Source organism: Pristiophorus japonicus, chromosome 11, assembly GCF_044704955.1.
Source record: "Pristiophorus japonicus isolate sPriJap1 chromosome 11, sPriJap1.hap1, whole genome shotgun sequence".
NCBI classification, from domain to species: domain Eukaryota; kingdom Metazoa; phylum Chordata; class Chondrichthyes; family Pristiophoridae; genus Pristiophorus; species Pristiophorus japonicus.
Genome location: NC_091987.1, coordinates 65,991,881 through 66,018,317, shown reverse-complemented (window position 1 = coordinate 66,018,317; position 26,437 = coordinate 65,991,881). Strand labels below are relative to the sequence as shown.

Genomic DNA, 26,437 nt, shown 5'->3' with positions numbered 1-26,437 from the left:
GAAGTAACTGGAGCGCTAATATGACCACATCAACCCCCGGAGCTCAGCCAGCAAAAAGTGGTTTGCACAGCGCCCCTCGACTGGCACGCTGACCCCCTTATCACCCTGCGGGGGAAATTGTCCCGCGGGAGCAAGGTCTGGTCGGGGCAATGCCACCGAGAAGCGGTGGTGGCTGCGGCGCCCCTTAAAGGGGAGGGGCCATCGCGGCGGCTGCCATCTTTGTGTAAGCAGACTTTTCAGTCGGCCTGACAATGGCGGCTGCTGGTTAGGCCTGGCCGCCAACAGGCAGGTCGGCACCCCCTCGTGTGCTGGGTCACTGGCTCGTCCGACACCCTTCCTGGTGGAGCGTCCCTCCCCTTTAAGAGAAGCGCGGCGCAGATGTGCTGAGCGCGGCACTGAACGTTGTGCCCTGCAAACGCCGGGGAAATGCTGGGTTAGCACAGTCAGCATTTTTTTTAATACAAAGAGCCCAAATCCACACTGGGCTTGGCGCATCCCGCGCCAGCACCAAAAAAATCTCCATCAGCGAAATGACCGTCCCAAACCCAGCGCAGGGCAATTTCAGCCCCATGATGTACAGTTGACTCAAAAACTAGCTCTAAATGTGCTTTTTTACATTGTGGATCCCACCTCCTAAATAAACAGTGCATCCAAAGCACACAAAGTAAAGGCAAGGAAAAAAATGTTCTATTAAGTAGAATAATGTAATCAATAATTAGGTTAAAGTCATCAAAATAAAATGGGAGAGAGAAAAAAATGGAAGATATAGCAATTGTATTTGATTTAAACTGAAATATTTAAGAGTCATTATAAAAATAAGGATATTCCTGATAGGAGTACCTTTACTACTGTAATATATTGGGGATCATTTCAGTGACAGTTTTCTAGATTTAAAGGAATAGCTAGCCTAAAAAGACTGAAATTTCTTTGTAGCTGGTGGAAGTTTAATGGTTGAGAGTTTATTGCTCAATTGATAAAACATGATCAGACTAGACAGGATGAAAATATACCTATGGGAGTCAACCATATCCTGACGAAATTGTTCACGCTCACTAAGAAGATCCTGTATTGCACTTTGGGTTTCTCGAACATGGCGCTGTAGAGACGTCCTGGCATGGGCCAGCTCATCTGCCATTACTCTGGGTGGAAAGAAAATTAAAACAATTTCATAATTCAATTTTTAAATTTACAATTGATTCTTGTGCATATTAAATGGCAAAAATATATTTAATCAATTATTAAAAACTAGTAAGCATTTAACAAGGACAAAGAGCCATTTACCTTATGTAAAATCAATGTTAAAAAAGGAATTTTGAAGCTACAGTACACATTCCTTTTTGACAATAAAATTTAAGCTAATTTCATGAAACACTGGCTAAAATCTATTAAAATCAATAATTGCACAACATTGCTGCTTAGTGCAGATATCACTCTCTAGTGGTTCAAACAAAATTCCTCTTAGCAATTAAAATCCAGGCAGGTAAGTCTAAGTTGCATGGATACCTAATTCAGGTATTTCAGTGCTCTTTTACACAAAATACACAGCACAGAAACAGGTCATTCGGCCCAACGAGTCCATGCCAGTGCTTATGCTCTACTCGAGCCTCCTCCCATCCAACTATCAGCATAACTCTCTAATCTGTTTTCCTCATACGCTTATCTAGATTCCCCTTAAATGCTATTATCTATGCTATTCACCTCAACTATTCTGTGGCAGAGAGCTCCACATTCTCACCACTCTCTGGCTAAATAAGCTTCTGCTGAATTCCCGATTCAATTTATTGGTGACTCTTATATTGATGTCTTCTAGTTTTACATTTTCCCACAAGTGGAAACACGGTGTCTATTCTATCTAAAACTGTCAAATTTAAAGACCTCTATTAAGTTACCCCCGATAGGTAGCACCTAGTAGTTCTGGTATCATCCCTGTAAATCTTTTTTGCACCCTCTCCAATACCTCTACATCCTTTTTAGAATATGGCAACCAGAACTGCACATATTACTCCAAGTGTGGTCTAACTAAAGTTTGACAGAAGTTTAGCATAACTTCTCTACTTTTCAATTCTATCCCTCTATGGTCTTAACTTTTAGTGATTTGTGTATTTGTACTCGCAGATCACTTTGCTTCTCTACCTCATTTAGATTCTTATTTTCCCAAGTAATATGTGATCTCCCTATTTTTCTTACCAAAGTGTAATACTCACACTTATCTATGTTGAAATTCATTTGCCAATGATATGCCCGTTCTGCCAGTTTATTAATATCTTGCAATTTGTTGCAGTTCTCTTCAGTGTTGGCTATCCCTCCCAATTTGATGTTGTCCACAAATTGTTAAAATTGTGATTCCAAAGTCTAAATTGTTAATATAAATTGTGAACAACAGTGGTCTCAGCACTGATCCTTGTGGGACCCCACTTCCCACCTTCAGCCACTTTGAATAGCTATCCTTTAGCCCTTTCTGGTACAGTTCTTCTATTACTGGGAATGATTTATCTGAACACCCAGGACTCCACTGACCTTTGTTAAAAAAGGAGGGAGAGAGAAAACAGGGAATTATAGACCAGTTAGCCTGACATCAGTAGTGGGGAAAATGTTGGAATCAATTATTAAAGATGTAATAGCAGTGCATTTGGAAAGCAGCGACAGGATCGGTCCAAGTCAGCATGGATTTATGAAAGGGAAATCATGCTTGACAAATCTTCTAGAATGTTTTGAGGATGTAACTAGTAGAGTGGACAAGGGAGAACCAGTGGATGTGGTGTATTTGGACTTTCAAAAGGCTTTTGACAAGATCCCACACAAGAGATTAGTGTGCAAAATTAAAGCACATGGTATTGGGGGTAATGTATTTATATGGATAGAATCTTTTGATACAAATTGCTGTAGAGTAGGCACCTGCTTGCGAGGAACTTGCTGCGCCACACATCACATTGTATGGTCATCCGCTCCAGCTGCTCAGAGAGTTGAGCCAGATTTTGACCCAAAGTCTCATTTTCCAAGATTAGCTGATTTTTTTCACGGGCCATGCGCTCAAAGTGATACTGAAGGTCATTGCCAACTGAAGCTATAAGTAGTTTTTTCAGCTCACGGTTTACCTGAAACAGAAGAAAAAAAAAAAATCTGAGTTTTTAAACATACCAAATTATTTTTATAAAATATTAAAGGTACTATTATTGTTTATCCGACAGAGTTCATTTCTGTAGATTTCAATACAAGTACCCATTTGTTAACAGAAAAATACACCTGCAGAAGTGATTTTCTGTGTCTTTCTGAATAAATAATGTTTGAGTATAACTATCAGAGGACCTCAAAGGGTTAGTATTGCAGTCAGAAAGATGATATAATGAGAAAGTGCTGTGGAGACTTGGGCCCCTATTTTCGCCACAATTGTGCTCCATTTTTTAGCGTGAAATACTCCTTTTCCAACTTTCGCCAATGTTTGGACGCAGGCGCCAAATGTGTGAGGCAGTTTTTAAAAAAAAAAACGCAGCATTTTTTGGCGCCAACCAGAGTCAAAATGGGATCGGGCGCCGTTTTTGTGCATTTAATTGATTTTGGTCGTCCACAATGTTTTTCAGCGCAGCGCGCAATGGCCAAAAGCACCGCAAAAAAAAAACATCTGTTAAGTTAAGGAATCGGCACGGCGCACAAGACAGGAGCGAGGCAATAATACAAAATAAAATACTTTTTTCCCCCCCAAAGGGAACTTTTTGGAGCAAGGGAAGAAGATTTCCAGACCGAAAGGACTGCTCCTCCCGCTGCAATCCTGGGCCATAGGGCTGCTGCCCCCTGCCCATCACCCCCGCTGGATCCTTGTGGCCTTTTCGGCAGCGGTGGGTTTCCCCCCCCGCCAGACGAACTTCAGAGAGCACTGTGCCAAATTCAAATATTTCTTTGGCGAAAGTCCCGATTTTTTTTCTGACTCAAACGTACACAAAAAAATCGTACGTTAACATGTGCGGGCACCAAAAATCCAACAAGTGGAAAATAGGGGCCTTAAATGGTAAATTGAGCAGATCAAGATTAATAGTGTATATTGGCCTGGCTTTGCATGCCACCTACAGATTTCCTTTATGCCTGGGAAGGTGGAGGAGTGAAGGATTTTAAATAAATAAATAAAAATAAAATGTAATAAATATATATATTTCTATTAAACATTCTGCTGGTCATTCGACCCATCAACTTCTATCTGTAAGAAAAAGCAAAATACTGCAGATGTTGGAAACTCTCAGCATCTGTGGGGAGAGAAACAGCGAACATTTCAGCTCAATGTCATCAACCTATAACGTTAACTCTGTTTCTCTCCCCACAGATGCTGCCTGACCTGCTGAGTGTTTCCAGCATTTTCTGTTTTTATAACATCCTATCTGTGATTGAAGCAGCTGTTGTTTCTTCCATGACAATTCCCAACCCCACCAAGCTAGTTGCTTAACTCTGTTTTCAGTTCTGACAATGGCATACCTCGTCTTTTCTCTTCACAGATGACAACAGACCTTCTGTATATTTCCAGCAATTTGTTTTGCAGTATTTTATCTTTCATTTATAGGAGAAAACCCAACTGGTTTGAGAGATAACAGCCATATGCAAACACAAGATGAGAGCACAGCCTTCAAGTTACCATAATGCACTTTAAAAGTAGATGTCATCTCACCTCAGTCTGTACCCGGATTTGATTGGCAAGCCCTTCTTTATCCTGTAGAAGTTTTCTTTCTGAATTTTGAGATTTTTCAAAGGCAGCTTTTAATTCTGTCAGTTCTCTCTTGAGCTCGATTGTATTCTCTAACTGACTTGACAACTCACCTTTATGAGAACCTGCAGAGTCATTTAGCTTTGTGCTCTTTGCAGGAAGATCATGAATTACAGCAGCTTTGGGAACGAAGATCCTAATGGCTTCTACCTCAACTGCTTGGTCAGGCTGAATCTTCCCAAGCTGAAGAACGCCAGGCTTAGTGATACTTTGAGAAGAACTGGATATTACATTAGTGCGTGGAGCGTGATGACTTTTTTTATTTATTCCTGTGGTATTTTCCACAGGTTTGGCTGGTTCTTTCATTTCCATTCCATCTCCAGGTCCACGGATAGGTCGTACTATTTGAACTAAATGTAAAAAAAGGAAAGACCTTAATATTGTGAATACAAAATGGACAATTTAAACATTGGTAATTAAAAGTTATTACTCTACTTTAGATGATAGTTGTGGCAAAAGTCAATGCAAGCACAAAAATAAATGTAACAGTAATGGATTTGAAATGTTGAGTAGTAATAAGCACCAATAGGGCCTAGTTTCAAATTCATATCAAAATAAATAATCAACCACTTGAAAGCATCTGTATTCCCGAGTAAATGTCAAATTCCTGGGACATTGGAACCGGTTCTGGGGGAGGTGGGACCAGTACAAACCGGCCGGTCTGCACCTGGGCAGGACCGGAACCAATGTCCGAGGGGGAGTGTTTGCTAGTGCTGTTGGGGAGGAGTTAAACTATATGGCAGGGGGAAGGGAACCGTTGCAGGGAGACAGAGGGAAGTAAAATGGGGGCAGAAGCAAAAGTTAGAAAGAAGAAGTGTAAAAGTGGAGGGCAGAGAAACCCAAAGCAAAAATCAAAAAGGGCCACATTACAGCAAAATTCTAAAGGGACAAAGTGTGTTAAAAAGACAAGCCTGAAGGCTCTGTGCCTCAATGCGATGAGTATTCGTAATAAGGTGGGCGAACTAACTTCAAAGGCAGCTATTGACGAATATGATATAATTGGGATTACGGAAACATGGCTCCAGGGTGACCAAGGCTGGGAACTCAACATCCAGGGGTATTCAACATTCAGGAAGGATAGACAGAAAGGAAAAGGAGGTGGAGTAGCTTTGCTGGTTAAAGAGGAAATTAACGCAATAGTAAGGAAGGACATTAGCTTGGATGATGTGGAATCTGTATGGGTAGAGCTGCGGAATACCAAAGGGCAGAAAACACTAGTGGGAGTTGTGTACAGACCACCAAACAGTAGTAGTGAGGTTGGGGACAGCATCAAACAGGAAATTAGGGTTGTGTGCAATAAAGGTACAGCAGTTATCATGGGCGACTTTAATCTACATATAGATTGGGCTAACCAAACTGGTAGCAATACGGTGGAGGAGGATTTCCTGGAGTGTATTAGGGATGGTATTCTAGATCAATATGTCGAGGAAACAACTGGAAGGCTGGCCATCCTCGACTAGGTGATGTGTAATGAGAAAGGACTAATTAGCAATCTTGTTGTGCGAGGCCCCTTGGGGAAGAGTGATCATAATATGGTAGAATTCTTTATTAAGATGGAGAGTGACACAGTTAATTCAGAGACTAGGGTCCTGAACGTAAGGAAAGGTAACTTCGATTGTATGAGACGTGAATTGGCTAGAATAGACTGGCAAATGATACTTAAAGGGTTGATGGTGGATAGGCAATGGCAAACATTTAAAGATCACATGGATGCACTTCAACAATTGTACATCCCTGTCTGGAGTAAAAATAAAACGGGGAAGGTGGCTCAACCGTGGTTAAAAAGGGAAATTAGGGATAGTGTTAAATCCAAGGAAGAGGCATATAAATTGGTCAGAAAAAGCAGCAAATCTGAGGACTGGGAGCAATTTAGAATTCAAGAGAGGAGGACAAAGGATTTAATTAGGAGGAGGAAAATAGAGTATGAAAGGAAGCTTGCTGGGAACATAAAAACTGACTGCAAAAGCTTCTATAGATATGTGAAGAGAAAAAGATTAGTGAAGACAAACGTATGTCCCTTGCAGTCAGAATCAGGTAAATTTATAATGGGGAACAAAGAAATGGCAGACCAATTGAACAAATACTTTGGTTCTGTCTTCATGAAGGAAGACACAAATAACATTCCGGAAGTACTAGGGGACCGAGGGTCTCGTGAGAAGGAGGAACTGAAGGATATCCTTATTAGTCAGGAAATTGTGTTAGGGAAATTGATGGGATTGAAGGCCGATAAATCCCCAGGGCCTGATAGTCTGCATCCCAGAGTACTTAAGGAAGTGGCCCTAGAAATAGTGGATGCATTGGTGATCATTTTCCAACAGTTTATCGACTCTGGATCAGTTCCTATGGACTGGAGGGTAGCTAATGTAACACCACTTTTTAAAAAAGGAGGGAGAGAAAAATGGGTAATTTTGGATTGGTTAGCCTGACATCAGTAGTGGGGAAAATTTTGGAATCAATTATTAAAGATTAAATAGCAGCGCATTTGGAAAGCAGTGACAGGATTGGTCCAAGTCAGCATGGATTTATGAAAGGGAAATCATGCTTGACAAATCTTCTACAATTTGTTTGAGGATGTAACAAGAAGAGTGGACAAGGGAGAACCAGTGGATGTGGTGTATTTGGACTTTCAAAAGGCTTTTGACAAGGTCCCACACAAGAGATTGGTGTGCAAAATTAAAGCACATGGTATTGGGGGTAATGTACTGACGTGGATAGAGAACTGGTTGGCAGATAGCAAGCAGAGTCTGGATAAACGGGTCCTTTTCAGAATGGCAGGCTATGACTAGTGGAGTGCCGCAGGGCTCAGTGCTGGGACCCCAGCTATTTACAATATACATCAATGATTTAGATGAAGGAATTGAGTGCAATATCTCCAAGTTTGCAGATGCCACTAAGCTTGGTGGCAGTGTGAGCTGCGAGGAGGATTCTAAGAGACTGCAGGGTGACTTGGGCAGGTTAGGTGAGTGGGCAAATGAACTTTGGTGGCAAAAACACGAAGGCAGAATCTAATCTGAATCGTGGCAGATTAGGAAAAGGGGAGGTGCAATGAGACCTGGGTGTCATGGTACATCAGTCATTGAAGATTGGCATGCAGGTGCAGCAGGCGGTGAAGACGGCAAATGGCATGTTGGCCATCATAGCTCGGAGATTTGAGTATAGGAGCAGGGAAGTCTTACTGCAGTTGTACAGGGCTTTGGTGAGGCCTCATCTGGAATATTATGTTCAGTTTGGTCTCCTAATTTGAGCAAGGACGTTCTTGCTATTGAGGGAGTGCAGCGAAGGTTCACCAGACTGATTCCCGGGATGGTAGGACTGACATATGAGGAGAGACTGGATCGACTGGGCCTGTATTCACTGGAGTTTAGAAGGATGAGAGGGGATCTCATAGAAACATATAAAATTCTGACGGGACTGGACAGGTTAGATGCAGGAAGAATGTTCCCGATGTTGGGGAAGTCCAGAACCAGGCCTCACACTCTAAGGATAAGGGGTAAGCCATTTAGGGCCGAGATGAGGAGAAACTTCTTCACTCAGAGAATTGTGAACCTGTGGAATTCTCTACCACAGAAAGTTGTTGATGCCAGTTCGCTAGATATATTCAAGAGGGAGTTAGATATGGCCCTTAAGGCTAAAGGGATCAAGGGGTATGGAGAGAAAGCAGGAAAGGGGTACGGAGGTGAATGATCAGCCATGATCTTATTGAATGGTGGTGCAGGTTCGAAGGGCCGAATGGTCTACTTCTGCACCTATTTTCTATTTTTCTATACTGCCCTGGCTCTCTCAGTACAACATTTTTGAGTTAGTAAAAATTCTATTATAAATTGTTGTGTAGACCGCCGCATTCTATTTCAAAATTCTTGTGTCATACTATTTCAGTTGAAAAATGGCACTGCAATCAGGGTTTGCAATGTTAAATATCACATAACGTTAGCTGCTAAAACAATAAATGATCGATAATATAGGGAGATATATTTGAAACAAGCAGGTTGAATCTGCATGCATTTAAAAGCCCTAATCGTCAAGTGTCACTGAGCAGCTTGGGAATCGTCGCAGGCTAACTGTCTCCTCCACTGAGTAACAAACTGTACCCAAGCTAATACTACCCGATTAAGCAGAGAAACTGCCCAACCCACTATTTCTCCTTTCACATATCAACACGGGCCCTGGGAAATCATGTGCCCTCCCACCACTAATCAATCTCCTTTCTTCCCTGTTCCCTATATAAATACAAGTTGTTGTTGCTCCCTCATCCATTTCCTCCAGTCCCCAGTCTTCTCTTCCCAAACCCTTCCTTTCTTCTCATTCTGCCTTGTTCCCTCCTACTCGCTACCATATCCCATCAACATCCTCTTTATCTCACACTTCTCTCCCTCAATTCCTCTCCTTCATGTCTTCCTCCTCCTTCCCACCCGATCTGGGTCGAGTTGCCTCCCGTCCTCCAACTCTCTAATTCGGCTTGTCCTGAGCACTGCACTTGGTCTTCACTCCCCATGTGCAACACAAGGGAGATTGACGAGTATTATTAAAAACTAACCTATGTGAAACTTGTTTGTTTTCATCTAGGATGCTAGATGGATAAAAGTAATTTAATCTTTATAAGTTTAAAAAAAAGTTTGGACCTCAAAATTAATTACAGTAAATAATTTGGCGTTATGGCATTCTGTCTCTTTCATCCTTCCCACTTGCAATACCACACATGCTTTGCAGCTAGCTAAAATGCATCAAACTATTATAAAAGGAAGCATGTATCGGGCTTTTCTACTTCAACAATTTCTGAACCTTTTTTGGGGAGGGAGGAGAATGCTAAATTGGGTCCAATGCTTTAACATACTCCAGTGTTTGTCCAGAATGTAATTTTTTTTTTGCTAAATTGATCATGCTCGAGAGGGCTCTGCATCTTGCCAGTCTTACAAAGGGCCACCGTACCATTTTATACCACTAAGCTATGTGCATGAAAATTGATATTCGCTATGGAGTTTCTGCATCATAACTACATGTCTGCAAAAAGTACACCTGGAACTTAAGAAAACCAAGAAGCAGAATATATATATGTAGCACTCCACAATTCCCAGCAGTGACCGTCATTACCTGATATAGTATAACACATGAGAACAGCAAGGCAGAATGCTACATGTTATATCAAACTACATGGTAATAACAGGATGCAGGGAATTAAAATTTGGTGCAACTGGGATCAATTTCTAAGATGTTGTCTGACCAGTGCAAAAAGGACTGCCCATTACTTCTTTTATTATTTGCCCTAACAATACAGCAAAATCTTTGCATATTGATAAGGTAGTATTTTATAACTGTATACATCCATACAAACATCGTAAGGCCCAGACAAACAACAACTTGTATTTATATAACGCCTTTAACGTAGTGAAACATCCCAAGGTGCTACACAGGAGTATTAGAAGATAAAAATTTGACACTGAGCAGCATAAATAGAAATTGGCGCAGGTGAACAAAAGCTCGGTCGAAAAGGAATGTTTTAAGCAGCGTCTTGAAGGAGGAGAGATAGAGAGGCAGAGAGGCTTTGGCAGGAAGTTCCAGAGCTTGGGGCCTAGGCAACAGAAGGCACAGCCATTAATGGTTGAGCGATTATAATCAGGGATGCCCAAGACGGCAGAATTAGAGGAGTGCAGACATCTCAGTGGGGTTGTGGGACTGGAGGAGATTACAGAGATAGGGAGCGGTGAGGCCATGGAGGGATTTGAAAATAAGGATGAGAATTTTAAAATTCTAGCGCTGTTTAACCAGAAGCCAATGTAGGTTAGCAAACACAGGGGTGATGGGTGAGCAGGACATGGTGCAAGTTAGGACACGGGCAGCCGAGTATGGGATCACCTCTTGTTTACGTAGAGCAGAATGTGGGAGGCCAGCCAGGAGTGCATTGGAATAGTAAAGTCTAGAGGTAACAAAGGTATGGATGAGGGCTTCAGCAGCAGATGAGCTGAGGCAAGGGCGGAGACGGGCAATGTTTAAATAGGTGCAAATAGGCGGTCTTGGTTATGCTGCGGATGTGTGGCCAAAATCTCATTTCAGGGTCAAATGTGACATCAAGGTTGCGAATAGTGTGGTTCTTCCTCAGATAGAAGTTTGGCAGAGGGAGAGAGTCAGTGGCTAGGGAGTGGGAACAGAGTTTATGGTGGGACTGAAAACAATGGCTTCGGTCTTCCCAATATTCAATTGGAGAACATTTCTGCTCCTCCAGAACTGGATGTCAGACAAGGAGTTTGACAATTTAGAGACAGTGGCGGGGTCAAGAGAAGTGGTAATGAGACAGAGCTAGGTGTCATCAGCGTACATGTGGAAACTGACGCTGTGTTTCCGGATGTCGCCGCCAAGGGGCAACATGTAGATGAGAAATAGGAGGAGGCCAAGGATAGATCCTTTGGGGACACCAGATGTAACAACGCGGGGGCGGGAAGAGAAGCCGTTGCAGGTGATTCTCTATCTATGCCCCTGCAACATTGTGGGCCACTCACACCTGCGAGAGGACAACACCGCAGGTCGGGAGTAAAAAGAGCTGGAACGCCGGGCCCCTGCAACATCGTGGGCCACTCCGATCTGTGAGAGGACACTGCCGCAGGTCGGGAGTATAAAGAGCTGGAGCATTCCACGACAGCTTCCAGCACGAGTTGTTCCAAGTGTGCAACGACTTTGAGTTGGGTGACTGGGTGATGTCATCAATGCCCAGGTCGCCAGTTAGAGTGGGGGCTGGAACATCGGCAGGGCCCAGAGGCAGCACAGACCTGCCCACACTGCGATTTGTGTGCGCACTAGGTCTGTGCAGCAGAGCAGTTCTCCAGTTGTCCTGGTTAACCCTTGCCACTGGATAAAGGCCTAGCTCTGTCAAGCCCGTGTGGTGGCTGATGATCAACGGTCACCACACGTTAAAAAAATCCACGCACAGGCATCTTCCACCCCTGGAGTTCAGGACTGGAATGTCGGGTCCTTCATTGAAACATCTATGAACACATCCCTTTTGGTATGGAAGCAAGTGATCCTCGTTCGAGGGACCGCCTATGATGATGATCTATGATTAGATAAATGAGAACAGAACTAGACAAGTCCAGTCCCACCCAGCTGGATGACGGTGGAGAAGCATTGGAGAAGGATAGCGTGGTCAACCGTGTCAAAGGCTGCAGACAAATCAAGGAGGACGAGGAGGGATAGTTTGCCTTTGTCAGTCACAAAGGATGTCATTTGTGACTTTGATGTGAGTCGTTTCTGTACTGTGGCAGGCATGGAAACTGGATTGGAGGAAACATAAGAAATAGGAGCAGGAATAGGCCAATTGGCCCCTCGAGCCTGCTCCGCCATTTAATAAGATCATGGCTAAACTGATCATGGACTCAGCTCCACTTCCCTGCGCGCTCCCCATAGCCCTTTATTCCCTTATCTCTCAAAAATCTGTCTATCTCCGTCTTAAATATATTCAATAACCCAGCCTCCACAGCTCTCTGGGGCAGAGAATTCCACAGACTTACAACCCTGAGAGAAGAAATTCCTCCTCATCTCAGAATAAGGGGTCGCCCATTTAAAACTGAGACTATGCCCCCTAGTTCTAGTATTCCCTTTGAGTGGAAATATCCTCTCTGCATCTACCTTGTCGAGCCCCCTCATTATCTTATATGTTCCTATTTCCTATGTTACAATTACTACACCTGGTTATAAAGCGCTTTGGAGCATCCTGAGGTCGTGAAATGTGCTGTATAAATACAAGTTTCTTTCTCCTTCACTATTAATATAAAAAGTTAAATATGATATTTATATGTTTTCAACTCTTTAATCCTGATACATTTGTTTTAAACCAGTTTTAGACTTATGGCAGATTGAAGCCACAGTCTAAGTATTAATCCATGAGAAAGAAAGAACTGCCTATACATAGTGCTGTTAATGTCCCAAAGCATTTTGTAGCCGTGAAGTACTTAAAAATAAAAATGTAGTCACTGTTGGGGCAACTGTGGCAGCATAGTCCCATAAACAGCGATGAGATAATCTGTTTTAGTGGCACTGGCTTAGGGATAAATGTTGTCTGAAAGAGGTTTTAAACCCACAACCTTCTGACTCAAGGAGAGAGTAAAGAAAGAAACACAGAAAGAAAGACTTGGATTTATATAGTACCTTTCACAATCACCGGATGTTTCAAAGTACTTTACAGCTTTACTTTTGGAGTGTAGTACAACACTGAGCTAAGACAGCTACTTAGATAAAGATGGAGCAGGAGAGAAATCATGCCAGTCTCAATCTTCCTATTTAATCCTGCATGAAACAATTCTATCTCAATTTTTCATTGCTGATACAGTAGCCTTGCTGGAGCAGTTTACCCATCATGTTACAATGTCAGCCATTTGTGTATGTATAAAGTATATTGCGCATCTAATACAAAGTAAATGAAGGTCAGGAGTTAAGTGACAAACATGGACACCATGGATTAAAGATAACTCAGGGCCTCCTACACCTAATTCATTGTTGCAACTTTGTATACAAATAAATTTAAATAAAACTGATTTGGAAAGAATTTCATTATTTCTTTAAAAAACATTATTAAAATACCTTTATTCTCCATTCTGATAACTGATGCCAAATTCTCGAAGCTGTTTTGAATTTTTAATTGTCACTAATTTTCATCTGGAAAAAAATACAACAATTACTCTTCAGACACGTCGCCAGAACAGCACACAAACAATGGTTTATCAAATCATTCTAAGTAACCCTAAAATACTGCAACTATGGGACAACCAATGAATAAACAGAAATTGTATATCAAGAGTTTCATAAGCAGTCTTTGTTTATTTAAATTAACCCAAAACATATTAAATCACAGTTTTAGAAATGGAGGACAGCTGGAAGCCATCAACATTTTTATTTGTTATAGGTCTTTATTACTTGAATGGATAAGATTATTGTGGTAATTTATATGTAAATTAGCTGACTATATTACACTTATTTAAAACAGCAGCTCAAATGTAATGTGGACATATGTAAGGTGCAAAATTTTGGGTGGAAAAATAATATTCACTAAATGTTAACCTTTAAAAAGATTGGAAAGGCAGAGATAATTAGAGATTCAGATACACAAATCTTTAAAAACGGAAGTACAAGTTCATAAAGCTGAAAAATGTAAATGGAATCCTATGTTTATAAATTGAAATAGAGAGTATTAAATGCAAAGATTTAATGCTAAATCTATACAAACCATTGCTTAGGTCAAAGTTAGATTATTATGACTCCATTTAGGCACCCTACTTTAGGAAGGATGCCAAGGTCATTAGGAGGGCACAGTAGAGTTTGATTGTGACAGCAGGGATGTGAGGCTTTAGGTATGAGAAGAGACTAGAGAAACTTGGGTCTTTTCATCAGAACAAAAGTTAAGAGGGGATCTGATACAGTTGTTCAAAATGATGAAGGATTTTGATAAAGTAAATAGGAAAGAACTATTTCCACTGTATGGTCAAGTTGGTAGTTAGAGGGCATAAGTTCATCATTACCAAAAGAAGGAAGGGAGAGGTTAGAATTTTTAACAAAAAAATACTGTTTGGAAATGCATTGTCCAACCAGAAACAATTGTGGATACAGAATTCATTATAATATTTTTAAAAGGAAGTGAAAAGATTTTAAATAGGACTAAATGGATAGTGCTTTCAGACAGCTTGGGCAACATAATGGACCAAATAGCCATATTTTATTCAAAATTCTACAATACTCAGGATATTTTGTAAAGCTACTCAAAAACAGTTTTGCAACAAGCAGCCCAACAGAACTTAAACTCCAAAACACTTAAATTGTAACATTCAAAAAGCATATATGTATTTTAAACAAGAGCCAAATATCAAGCATCTCAAACAAATAGGAAGTCCAGCCATCTCCCCCAATCTTCAACTACCAAACAGCTGCAATGGTTCAAGAAGACCCAACACCACCACCTCACGCCAGCTATGGATGGGCAATAAATGTGGCCTTGCCAGTGGTGCCAAATCACAAGAAAAAAAAATAACGAAAAATTACCACTGAACATAAAACGGTATCCCTGCGTCCTGCCACTGTAATTTACTGCATATGGTAACTTAAACCATCCGATCATCATACAATAGTGCTGATGCATTTACAAAAAAAAAATGAATCACTTGAGCTTTATAATAACGTCTATTGTGCAACAGCAGTATGGGGAAATCAGCACAAGAGCATACAGACTCAACAGCTATCTAGAAAAATTACTAATTTAAAAACTGGCGAATGTATTCTTACATCCGCAACAAAAGCTGCGGATGCTCAAAATCATTGTTGGCAAACTTTCTACGTTCTAAATGAGAGTTTAGTCTGACTCTTATTAATGCCACTCCTAATATTTTTCCGATGTTCACAGCTCTGAGGTTATTTTGGAGTTTATGCACAACTGAGAAGCACCAAAACGTCTACAGATAAAATGAATTTACAGAGGCCTGGGGATCGAGTCTACCCCTGAAGCGGAGGTAGCAGAGCTTTCCTTCGATTTATTTACATTTTACCACTTACACTCGAGAAATGGTTTCCATTTAATAATTTAAAAAAATCAACCCAAACGCAAACACGTCTAGCAATAGTTCTGCCGGTCTCGAAGCTCACTTATCCGAAATGACAGCTCTTTCCTTGCGTGTCAGCCTGAAACGGATCCTGAGCCAACCTGGCAACCAAGAGAACTTCCGGCATCGCTGCCCGTTTCACCTTTGACCTCGTCGTCTCCTTCCTCAAAAATTGCATTGTTTTTGATTTTAAAATATTACCGCATGTTTCAAATCTTATAAAATCACAAAGTAAGAAACTAAATAAAACGTAGTGCTTCAATTTAAATAAAATATTTGGATTCAAATCAATTTGTGCGCGCGCCGTTGCTATGGGATAAGGCGCGTTCAGTTGAACAAAATAAAACGAGAGGAAGCGGCTGAGCGACCGGGGGTTTGTGAGCAAGGAAGGTTCGGGGGGGGCACGTTAAACATGGTGAGTGCCGCGTACTCGGCACGGATCGTGATGCGAGTGCAGGTTTTGTTTCCGTCACACGGTGTGGTGTATATCTCCCGAGTGACTAACAGAAACTCGACAAGTCCTGTTATAATTAGGGATGACCTGGGCTCTAGTTGGACCCTGGTTCTTTTGCCCTTGCAAGCCAGAAGGGGTTATCTTTTTGGTTGGAGTTTAATTGATAAGTGTTAGTGCTCTTGTAAAAATACAACAGCTAATATTCTTACAGCACAGTGGGCACCGATAGCATAAGTCGCCTGTCTGGAAATGGGGAAGGATGACTTCCTGTAGGATTGTTTGTTTTCTTAGTTTATTTGTTTTACTGTATCGGGAAAATAAATCTGTTAGTTCCAAAACGAGCTACAGTATACAAGCGTTAAACTTTTAAGCAGTCTACTGCTGCACATATAACAGGACACGTTTATAGAAATTAAATGTGCATTCATTTTAAAACTTTGATTATTATTCCCTGCAAATTCCTTGAACCCGTTGTAGCCTCCCAAATCCATACCCATCTTTGCCGCGATTCCATGTTTGAATCCGTTTTCTGCGTCTGCCACAGTACCGAACTGGCTCTCGTGAAAGTCACAAATAACTGTGACTGTAACAAAGACAAATTATCCCTCCTTGTCCTTCTTTACTTGTCTGCAGCCATTGACACGGTTGACCACTCTGTCCTTCTCCAAAGCCTCTCCACCTCGTCCAGCTGGGTGGAACTGCACTTGCCTGATTGTAGCCAGAGAATCACCTGCAACAGCTTCTCTTCCTGCCCCCACATTGTTACCTCTGGTGTCCCCCAAGGATCTATCCTTGGCCCCCTCCTATTTCTCATCTACATGTTGCCCCTTGGCGACATCATCTGAAAACATGGTGTGAGTTTCCACATGCATGCTGATGACACCCAGCTCTACCTCACTACTACTTCTCTCGATCCATCCAGTTCTGGATGAGTGGAAATTTTCTCCAGTTGAATATTGGGAAGACCGAAGCCGTTGTTTTCTCCGCCACAAACTCTGTTCCTTAGCTTCTGATTCCATCCCTCTCCCCAACTTCTGTCTGAGGCTGAACCACATTGTTCGCAATCTTGGTGTCATATTTGACCCTGAAAAACTTTCAACCACATATCCGCAGCATAACTAAGACCGCCTATTTGCACCTCCTTAACATTGCCTGTCTCTGCCCTTGCCTCAGCTCATCTGCTGCTAAAACCCTCATCCATGCCTTTGTTAACTCTAGCCTTGACTATTCCAACGCACTCCTGGCTGGCCTCCCACATTCTACCCTACGTAAACTAGAGGTGATCCAAAACTCAGCTGTCTGTGTCCTAACTCGCACCGTCTTGTTCACCCATCTCCTCCGGCCCTCCCCCCACCCCCCCCCCCCCGAGATGTCTGCACTCCTCTAATTCTGCCCTCTTGAGCATCCCTGATTATAATCGCTCAACCATTGGTGGCCATGCCTTCTGTTGCCTAGGCCCTAAGCTCTGGAATTCACTGCCTAAACCTCTCTGTCTCTCTATCGCTCTTTCCTCCTTCAAGACGCTCCTTAAAACATACCTCTTTGAACAAGCTTTTGGTCACCTGTCCTAATTTCTCCTTGTGTGGCTTGGTGACACATTTTCTTATCTCATAATACTCCTGTGAAGCACCTTGGGATGTTTCAGTATGTTAAATACAAGTTGTTATTGCAAGTTACCCACCTCCAAATATGAAGTTTTCACTATGCCTTTTTTGAAACATCATAGACATTAGTAAATTCTTCTGACATGAAATCATAGAATGTTACAGTTCAGTGGAGCTGAGCCCAAGACCAGAACAGCCATGATTTTAATAAATGATGGAGCAGGCTCGAGGGGCAAATGACCTACTCCTGCTCCTATTTCTTATGTTCTTATAGGAGACCGTTTGACCCGTCGTATCTGTGCTGACTCGTTGGTAGAGCTATCCAGTCAATCCCACTCCCCTGCTCTTTCCCCTTGGCCCTGTCAATTTTTTCACTTCAAATATTTATCCAATTTCCTTTTGAAAGTCCGTATTGAATCTGCTTCCACCACCCTTTTAGGCAGCGCATTCCAGATCACAACAACTCACTGTGTTTAAAAAAAAAATGCTTCCTCATGTTGCCTCTAGCTCTTTTGTCAATCACCTTAAATCTGTGACCTCTGGTTACTGACTCCTGCTACTGGAAATTGTTTCTCCTTATTTACTGTATCAAAACCATTCATGATTTTGAACATCTCTATCAAATCTCCTCTCAACCATCTCTGCTCTAAAGAGAACAACCCCAGCTTCTCCAGTTTCTCCACATAACTGAAGTCCCTCATCATTTGGCACCATTCCAGTAAATCTCCTCTGCACTCTATCCAAGGCCTTGACATCCTTCCTAAATGTGTGGTTTCCTGAATTGAACACAATACTCCAGCTGGGGCCTAAATTTTATAAAGGTTTAGCATAATTTTCTTGCTTTTTTACTCTATTCCTTTATTAATAAAACCAAGGATCCCATATGCTTTTTTTTAGCAACCTTCTCAACTTGTCCTGCCACCTTCAAGTATTTGTGTACAAACAACCCCAGGTGTTTCTGATCCTGCACATCTTTTAAAATTGTACCATTTTCTTCATATTACATCTCTTCATTCTTCATTCAAAAATTCACTTCCGACCTCTCTGCATTGAATTTTATCTGCCATGCGTCTGCCCATTTTACCAGTCTGTTTATGTCCTCAAAGTCTGTTATTATCCTCATTATTTACTACTTTGGTATTTTCCTAAAATATTATTACCTCTTCAATATATAGATGGCTGTAGGCATGTGTGTTATACCTGTGTATTGAAACTGATGTTTGGTCACAACATTCCATTTCAGAATGCATTGAAAATTCCTGTGATGAGTAGCAGTTGAGGTGTGCAGTTGTGGCAGCAGATGCAGAGGAATGTAGTGCTACCACTTTTCATGACTTTCTGCTATAGTTCTGTAGCACACTGAATTATAAAAGAGCATAGAGAGGGAAAAGATGATACAGACACGAACAGAACATACATAGACAATTAGAGGAGAGTGAGAACTTGCAATATATGGACATCAACAAGCTTGATATATGGTTCAACTTGCTGTGAACAGTACTATTCAATAGATGATATGGAAACAAGCATGTTTGCTAGTGCGCTTTGGGAGGAGTTAAACTGATATGACAGAGGGATGGGAACCTATGCAGGGAGACAGAGGGGAATAAAATTGAGACAGAAGCAAAAGATAGAAAGGAGAATAGTAAAAGTGGAGGGCAGAGAAACCCAAGGCAAAAAACAAAAAGGGCCACTTTACAGCAGAATTCTAAGGGGTCAAAGTGTGTTAAAAAGACAAGCCTGAAGGCTCTGCCTCAATGCGAGGGGTATTCGGAATAAGGTGGACGAATTAACTGCGCAGATAGCAGTTAACGGATATGATGTAATTGGCATCACGGAGACATGGCTCCAGGGTGACCAAGGCTGGGAACTCAACATCCAGGGGTATTTAGCATTTAGGAAGGATAGACAGAGAGGAAAAGGAGGTGGGGTGGCATTGCTGGTTAAAGAGGAAATTAATGCAATTGTAAGGAAGGACATTAGCTTGGATGATATGGAATCGGTATGGGTGGAGCTACGGAATACCAAAGGGCAGAAAACGCTAGTGGGAGTTGTGTACAGGCCACCAAATAGTAGTAGTGAAGTTGGGGACAGCATCAAACAAGAAATAAGGGATGTGTGTAATAAAGGTACAGCAGTAATCATGGGCGACTTTAATCTACATATTGATTGGGCGAACCTAACTGGTAGCAATGCGGTGGAGAAGGATTTCCTGGAATGTATTAGGGATGGTTTTCTAGACCAATATGTTGAGGAACCAACCAGAGAGGTGGCCATCCTAGACTGGGTGATGTGTAATGAGAAAGGACTAATTAGCAATCTTGTTGTGCGAGGTCCCTTGGGAGGTCCCAGAGGGTTGTGAATCTGTGGAATTCGCTGCCCAGGGAAGCAGCTGAGGCTAGCTCATTGAATGTATTCAAATCACAGATAGATAAATTTTTTACCAATAAGGGAATTAAGGGGTATGGGGAGCGGGCGGGTAAGTGGAACTGAGTCCACAGCCAGATCAGCCATGATCTTTTTGAATGGCGGAGCAGGCTCGAGGGGCTAGATGGCCTACTCCTGTTCCTAATTCTTATGTTCTTATGTTCTTATGAAGAGTGACCATAATATGGTAGAATTCTTTATTAAGATGGAGAGTGACAAAGTTAATTCAGAAACTGGGGTCCTGAACTTAAGGAAAGGTAACTTTGGTATGAGGTGTGAATTGGCTAGATTAGACTGGCAAATGATACTTAAAGGGTTGACGGTGGGTAGGCAATGGCAAACCTTTAAAGATCATATGGACGAACTTCAACAATTATGCATCCCTGTCTGGAGTAAAAATAAAACGGAGAAGGTGGCTCAACCGTGGCTAACAAGGGAAATTAAGGATAGTGTTAAATCCAAGGAAGAGGCATACAAATTAGCCAGAAAAAGTAGCAAGCCGGAGGAATGGGAGAAATTTAGAATACAACAGAGGACGACAAAGGGTTTAATTAAGAGGGGGAAAATAGAGTTCGAGAGGACGCTTGCCGGAAACGTGAAGAGAAAAAGATTAGTGAAGACAAACGTTGGTCCCTTTCAGGCGGATTTGGGTGAATTTATAATGGGGAACTAAGAAATGGCAGACCAATTGAACAAGTACTTTGGTTCTGTCTTCACAAAGGAAGACACAAATAACCTTCCGGATGTACTAGGGGACTGAGGGTGTAGTGAGAAGGAGGAACTGAAGGATATCCTTATTGGGTGGGAAATTGTGTTCGGGAAATTGATGGGATTGAAGGCCGATAAATCCCCAGGGCCTGATAGTCTACATCCCAGAGTACTTAAGGAAGTGGCCCTGGAAATAGTGGATGCATTGGTGATCATTTTCCAACAGTCTATCGACTCTGGATTAGTTCCTATGGACTGGAGGGTCGCTAATGTAACACCATTTTTAAAAAAAGGAGGGAGAGAGAAAGCGGGTAATTATAGACTATTTTAGCCTGACATCAGTGTGGGGAAAATGTTGGAATCAATCATTAAGGATGAAATAGCAGCACATTTGGAAAGCAGTGATAGGATCGGTCCAAGTCAGTATGGATTTATGAAGGGGAAATCATGCTTGACAAATCTTCTGGAATTTTTTGAGGATGTAACTAGTAGAGTGGACAGGGGAGAACCAGTGGATGTGGTGTATTTGGACTTTCAAAAGGCTTTTGACAAGGTCCCACATGTGAAATTGGTGTGCAAAATCAAAGCACATGGTATTGAGGGTAATGTACTGACATGGATGGAGAACTGGTTGGCAGACAGGAAGCAGAGAGTTGGGATTAACGGGTCCTTTTCAGAATGGCAGGCAGTGACTAGTGGAGTGCCAATGTGGATAAATGTGAAGTTTCCTAATCTGCCACTATTCAGATAATATTCTGCCTTTGTGTTTTTGTCTCCAAAGTGGATAACCTCACATTTATCCACATTATACAGCATCTGCCATGCATTTGCCCACTCGCCTAACCTGTCCAAATCACCCTGCAGCCTCTTAGTGTCCTCCTCACAGCTCACACCGCCACCCAGTTTAGTGTCATCTGCAAACTTGGAGATATTACACTCAATTCCATCATCCAAATAATTAATATATATTGTAAAGAGCTGGGGTCCTAGCACTGAGCCCTGCGGCACTCCACTAGTCACTGCCTGCCATTCTGAAAAGGACCCGTTAATCCCGACTCTCTGCTTCCTGTCTGCCAACCAGTTCTCTATCCACGTCAGTACATTACCCCCAATACTATGTGCTTTGATTTTGCACACCAATTTCTAGTGTGGGACCTTGTCAAAAGCCTTTTGAAAGTCCAAATACACCACATCCACTGGTTCTCCCCTGTCCACTCTACTAGTTACATCCTCAAAAAATTCCAGAAGATTTGTCAAGCATGATTTCCCCTTCATAAATCCATGCTGACTTGGACCGATCCTATCACTGCTTTCCAAATGTGCTGCTATTTCATCCTTAATGATTGATTCCAACATAGGAAGTCTTACTGCAGTTGTACAGGGCCTTGGTGAGGCCCCACCTGGAATATTGTGTTCAGTTTTGGTCACCTAATCTGAGGAAGGACGTTCTTGCTATTGAGGGAGTGCAGCGGAGGTTCACCAGACTGATTCCTGGGATGGCAGGACTGACATATGAGGAGAGACTGGATTGACTGGGCCTGTATTCGCTGGAGTTTAGAAGGATGAGAGGGGATTTCATAGAAACATATAAAATTCTGACGGGACTGGACAGGTTAGATGCAGGAAGAATGTTCCCGATGTTGGGGAAGTCTAGAACCAGGGGACATAGTTTTAGGATAAGGGGTAAGCCATTTAGGACTGAGACGAGGAGGAACTTCTTCACTCAGAGAGTTGTTAACCTGTGAATTCCCTACCGCAGAGAGTTGTTGATGCCAGTTCATTGGATATATTCAAGAGGGAGTTGGATATGGCCCTTGCGGCTAAAGGGATCAAGGGGTATGGAGATAAAGCAGGAATGGGGTACTGAAGGAATGATCAGCCATGATCTTATTGAATGGTGGTGCAGGCTCGAAGGGCCGGATGGCCTACTCCTACTCCTGCACCTATTTTCTATGTTTCTATTTTGCTGTTTATCCTCTGCAAGAGCAGTAACCCTCATCCCATATATCCACTCTGTCCCCTGCCCATTTATTTAAAATGTTATATCCATTATTCTAAAAAGTCTTTCCCAGCAGGTAAAATGATTTCCTTTACTGCCAAGATTTCATATCTATCACTTACCACTCTATCTCCTTGTTGCACTGTCTACCTGTCTAGTATATGTGAGAAATGCCACGGGAGGTATATTTGCATGTGGGAGTTTGGATTCTTCCTCACTTATTTTGGATGTTCAGCAGTGCTAGATTGAGAATTAACTCTCCTGATTCCACCCCAGCCTCCGTTCATCTGCTGCTGAAACCCTCATCCGTGCCTTTTTTTAACCTCTATACTTGACTATTTCAACGTACTTCTGAACAGCCTCCCACATTCTACCCTGTGTAAACTTGAGGTCATCCAAAACTCTGCTGCACATGTCCTAACTCACACCGAGTCCCGTTCACCCATCACCCCTGTGCTCACTGACCTACATTGACTCCCGGTTAAACAACGCCTCGATTTTATAAAAGTCATCCTTGTTTTCCTCCATGGCCACGTCCCTCCCTATCTCTAATCTCCTCCAACCCCACAACTCTCCGATCTGCGATCCTCTAATTCTGGCCTCTTGAGCAACCCCAATTTCAATTGCTCCACAATTGCCTTCAGCTGCCAAGACCCTAAGCTCTGGAATTCACTCCCGAAACCTCTCCGCCTCTCCTTCTTTAAAACGCTCCTTAAAACCTACCTCTTTGACCAATCATCTGCCCATATTTCTCCTTGTGTACCTCTGTCAAAGTTTGTTTGATAATGCACCTGTAAAGCGCCTTTGGGCGTTTTACCACGTTAAAGATGCTATGTAAATACAAGTTGTTGTTAACTCAAAAATCAATCAGATGTACATGGGGAATGACATTCAGTTTAATCTCACTGTTGTCTAGTATTCCTATGAAGATGATGCTGAGCTTGCTTACGAATGAGCTGTTCGACTTTCTGCTCTCCAATGGCTATTGTCCTGTTTTGATATTCAGACATTGGGCTGTATTAACTATTTTGATAATGAGCCACAGGTTCAAACTGGGACTCATCAGAAAATTCTGCAATGCAGAATGATAAACAGGTAGATTGTGGTGGTAAAATCCCTGGAGTCATTTGTGAATTTTTAATGAAAATTGGATACTGTGATGGAGGAGGATGGCTGTTAGCTCTTTTTGGATGCATACGCTATGATGCACTGGTTTTCCTGTCTTGTCTTGAAGCTCCAGCTTGACAGGATGATACATTCACTTTGGAGCAATAGTTTGCCTTGGATGTGTAGACCCCATTTCAGTTTTGCTGTAAGCAAAAGCAAATAATTGATTCCTCTCTCCAGAGAGGAATGGTCTATGTATTTGGGATTGGGCTCAACCTTGTCTAGAAGCTTGTTATTGATGTTTGGGTGATTATAGCTAATCGTGCACTTTATTATTACCATATGTTGTATGCGGTAGAATAAATACTGAAATAAAAAGAAAAGTAATAACGAAGGACCTACTACAACCATCAGTTTATCTCTAAATACTAAGTCAGTACTGAAAAGATAGAACATGTGTGTGCTTGCTTTGTGGATTTAAGAATGGAAGGCAAAAGTATACAACCTGTTGGGGAACTGGATAATGTATTGGGTTAATGCACTAGCCTTCTACCTTTTTTTGAGGGGTAGGATTGATTCCAGCCTAGACAAAATTTGCCTACCTTGCGCCTGTTTTTTGACCGATATTTCGCTGTTTTTGTTGGAAAAACGGTGAACCGGGAAATTCGGAAATAGAAGTCTTACACGGCGGTTTTTGGATACCGCTGGGGAGAGGACTGCTGGCGTGCAAGACTCGAAATAGCGCTTTCGTCAAAAATTTGGCTCACAGCGCACTCGTAGTTAGGTCGAAAAAAAACGCCCGGGAAAAACCTGCGTTGCAGCCCTTGGAACAGCAGTAGGTATGAAGACCTACAAAAAAGGTAAGTTAAAGTTTTTATTTTTTAATTCTTTTGCTGCGATTCAATATTTAAGTGTCTTGTGAATGTTTTGTCATTTTTTTTAATTTTTTTAATTTTTTTTTTGTTTTGCATTCTCCCAAGGCCCCTCTCGCAGTGTTATCGGCCTCGGAGAAAAGTTGCAGAAAATTTGCAGTTTGTGCCACGAATCCTCATACAACGCCAATTTTTACTGCTGGGCGAACTGAAGCCCGAATTTTAGGCTTTGTAGCGGAGTCATAGAGGTATTTTTGGCAAAAAAATACTGCTACCCTTTATCACCAAAAATTTAATTTCTAGCCCTGGGAATCTTGCAGGCAGAGGAGACTTCTCATCCTATATGCATTAAATATCTTTTTTAGGTTGGATAATCTGAACTCAATTAGGGGGTTGGGCCTGTAATTTAACAATGGGCAATGTCACTCAGGCTAATATAGAAAATGGAAAAGTGTCATGGCATTCTCCTGAGTTTGGTACTAAAGCATGTTGTTGGACCAAATTTGAGGAATCTTTTATCTGTATGTTATACTTGACCTGGGAATTTTTGATGTTGAAACTAGTACACAATGTGGGAAACCATTATTCCCAGTGCCAATATCCTTTACCATAATAAATTCAAATTCACCAAAAGAAAATATTCTGCTTCTTCTGACCCTGCTTGTTACATAGAATTACCTGTACATAGAATCGAGACTCCAGGATGGTATGTTGCCTCCCTGGTGCAAGGGTCAAGGATGTCTCTGAGCGAGTGCAGGACATTCTGAAAAGGGAGGGAGAACAGCCAGTTGTCGTGGTGCACATTGGTACCAATGACATAGGTAAAAAAAAAGGGATAAGGTCCTACAAGATGAATTTAAGGAGCTAGGAGTTAAATTAAAAAGTAGGACCTCAAAAGTAGTAATCTCGGGATTGCTACCAGTGCCATGTGCTAGTCAGAGTAGGAATCGCAGGATAGCACAGATGAATACGTGGCTTGAGCAGTGGTGCAGCAGGGAGGGATTCAAATTCCTGGGGCATTGAAACAGGTTCTGGGGGAGGTGGGACCAGTACAAACCGGACGGTGTGCACTTGGGCAGGAACGGAACCAATGTCCTAGGGGGAGTGTTTGCTACTGCTGTTGGTGAGGAGTTAAACTAATATGACGGGGATGGGAACCAATACAGGGAGACAGAGGGAAACAAAAAGGAGACAAAAACAAAAGACAGAAAAGAGATGAGTAAAAGTGGAGGGCAGAGAAACCAAAGGCAAGAAACAAAAAGGGCCACTGAATATAAAAGGGCTGCAGGAGGGGTAAAAACTAAAAATCATGGTTTAAAAACTAGGATGAAAACACTCTACCTAAATGCACGCAGCATTAGAAATAAAGTAAATGAGTTGACGGCACAAATCATTACAAATGGGTATGATTTGGTGGCCATTACAGAGACATGGTTGCAAGGTGGCCAGGACTGGGAATTAAACATACAGGGGTATCTGACGATTTGGAAAGATAGGCAGGAAGGGAAGGGAGGTGGGGTAGCTCTGTTAATAAGGGATGATATCAGGGCAGTTGTGAGGGATGATATTGGCTCCAATGAACAAAATGTTGAATCATTGTGGGTGGAGATTAGAGATAGTAAGGGGAAAAAGTCACTGGTCGGCGTAGTTTATAGGCCCCCAAATAATAACTTCATGGTGGGGCGGGCAATAATCAAGGGAATAATGGAGGCATGTGAAAAAGGAACGGCAGTAGTTATGGGGGATTTTAACCTACATATCGATTGGTCAAATCAAATCGCAGGGGGTAGCCTGGAGGAGGAATTCATAGAATGCTTACGGGATTGTTTCTTAGAACAGTATGTAACAGAGCCTACAAGGGAGCAAGCCATTTTGGATCTGGTCCTGTGTAATGAGACAGGAAAAATAAACAATCTCCTCGTAAAAGATCCTCTCGGAATGAGTGATC

General features: G+C 42.0%; 2 protein-coding genes across 4 annotated transcripts in view; one reads left to right on the top strand and one right to left on the bottom strand.

Moving 5' to 3' along the window:
* blzf1 (basic leucine zipper nuclear factor 1) overlaps positions 1-15,435 on the bottom strand; it is a 28,914-nt gene extending 13,479 nt beyond the window's left edge. Inside the window, exons 1-6 of one of the 3 annotated variants that reach the window (XM_070892936.1) lie at positions 15,272-15,435; positions 13,313-13,387; positions 4,801-5,097; positions 4,652-4,710; positions 2,896-3,095; positions 1,011-1,139 (exon numbers count right to left, since the gene is read on the bottom strand). In XM_070892936.1, coding sequence (XP_070749037.1) covers positions 1,011-1,139; positions 2,896-3,095; positions 4,652-4,710; positions 4,801-5,097; positions 13,313-13,325 — 698 coding nt within the window. In that variant the 5' untranslated portion in view covers positions 13,326-13,387; positions 15,272-15,435. Of the gene's footprint in view, positions 1-1,010; positions 1,140-2,895; positions 3,096-4,651; positions 5,098-13,312; positions 13,388-15,271 lie in introns of all 3 variants that reach the window. The other 2 variants (XM_070892934.1, XM_070892935.1) reach the window with 2 other exon arrangements.
* Positions 15,436-15,637: 202 nt separating this feature from the next.
* The window catches only part of nme7 (NME/NM23 family member 7), a 337,368-nt gene continuing 326,568 nt past the window's right edge, over positions 15,638-26,437 (top strand). Inside the window, exon 1 of the mRNA XM_070893470.1 lies at positions 15,638-15,733. Within this exon, the coding sequence (XP_070749571.1) occupies positions 15,731-15,733 (3 nt within the window). The 5' untranslated portion in view covers positions 15,638-15,730. The remainder of the gene's footprint in view (positions 15,734-26,437) is intronic.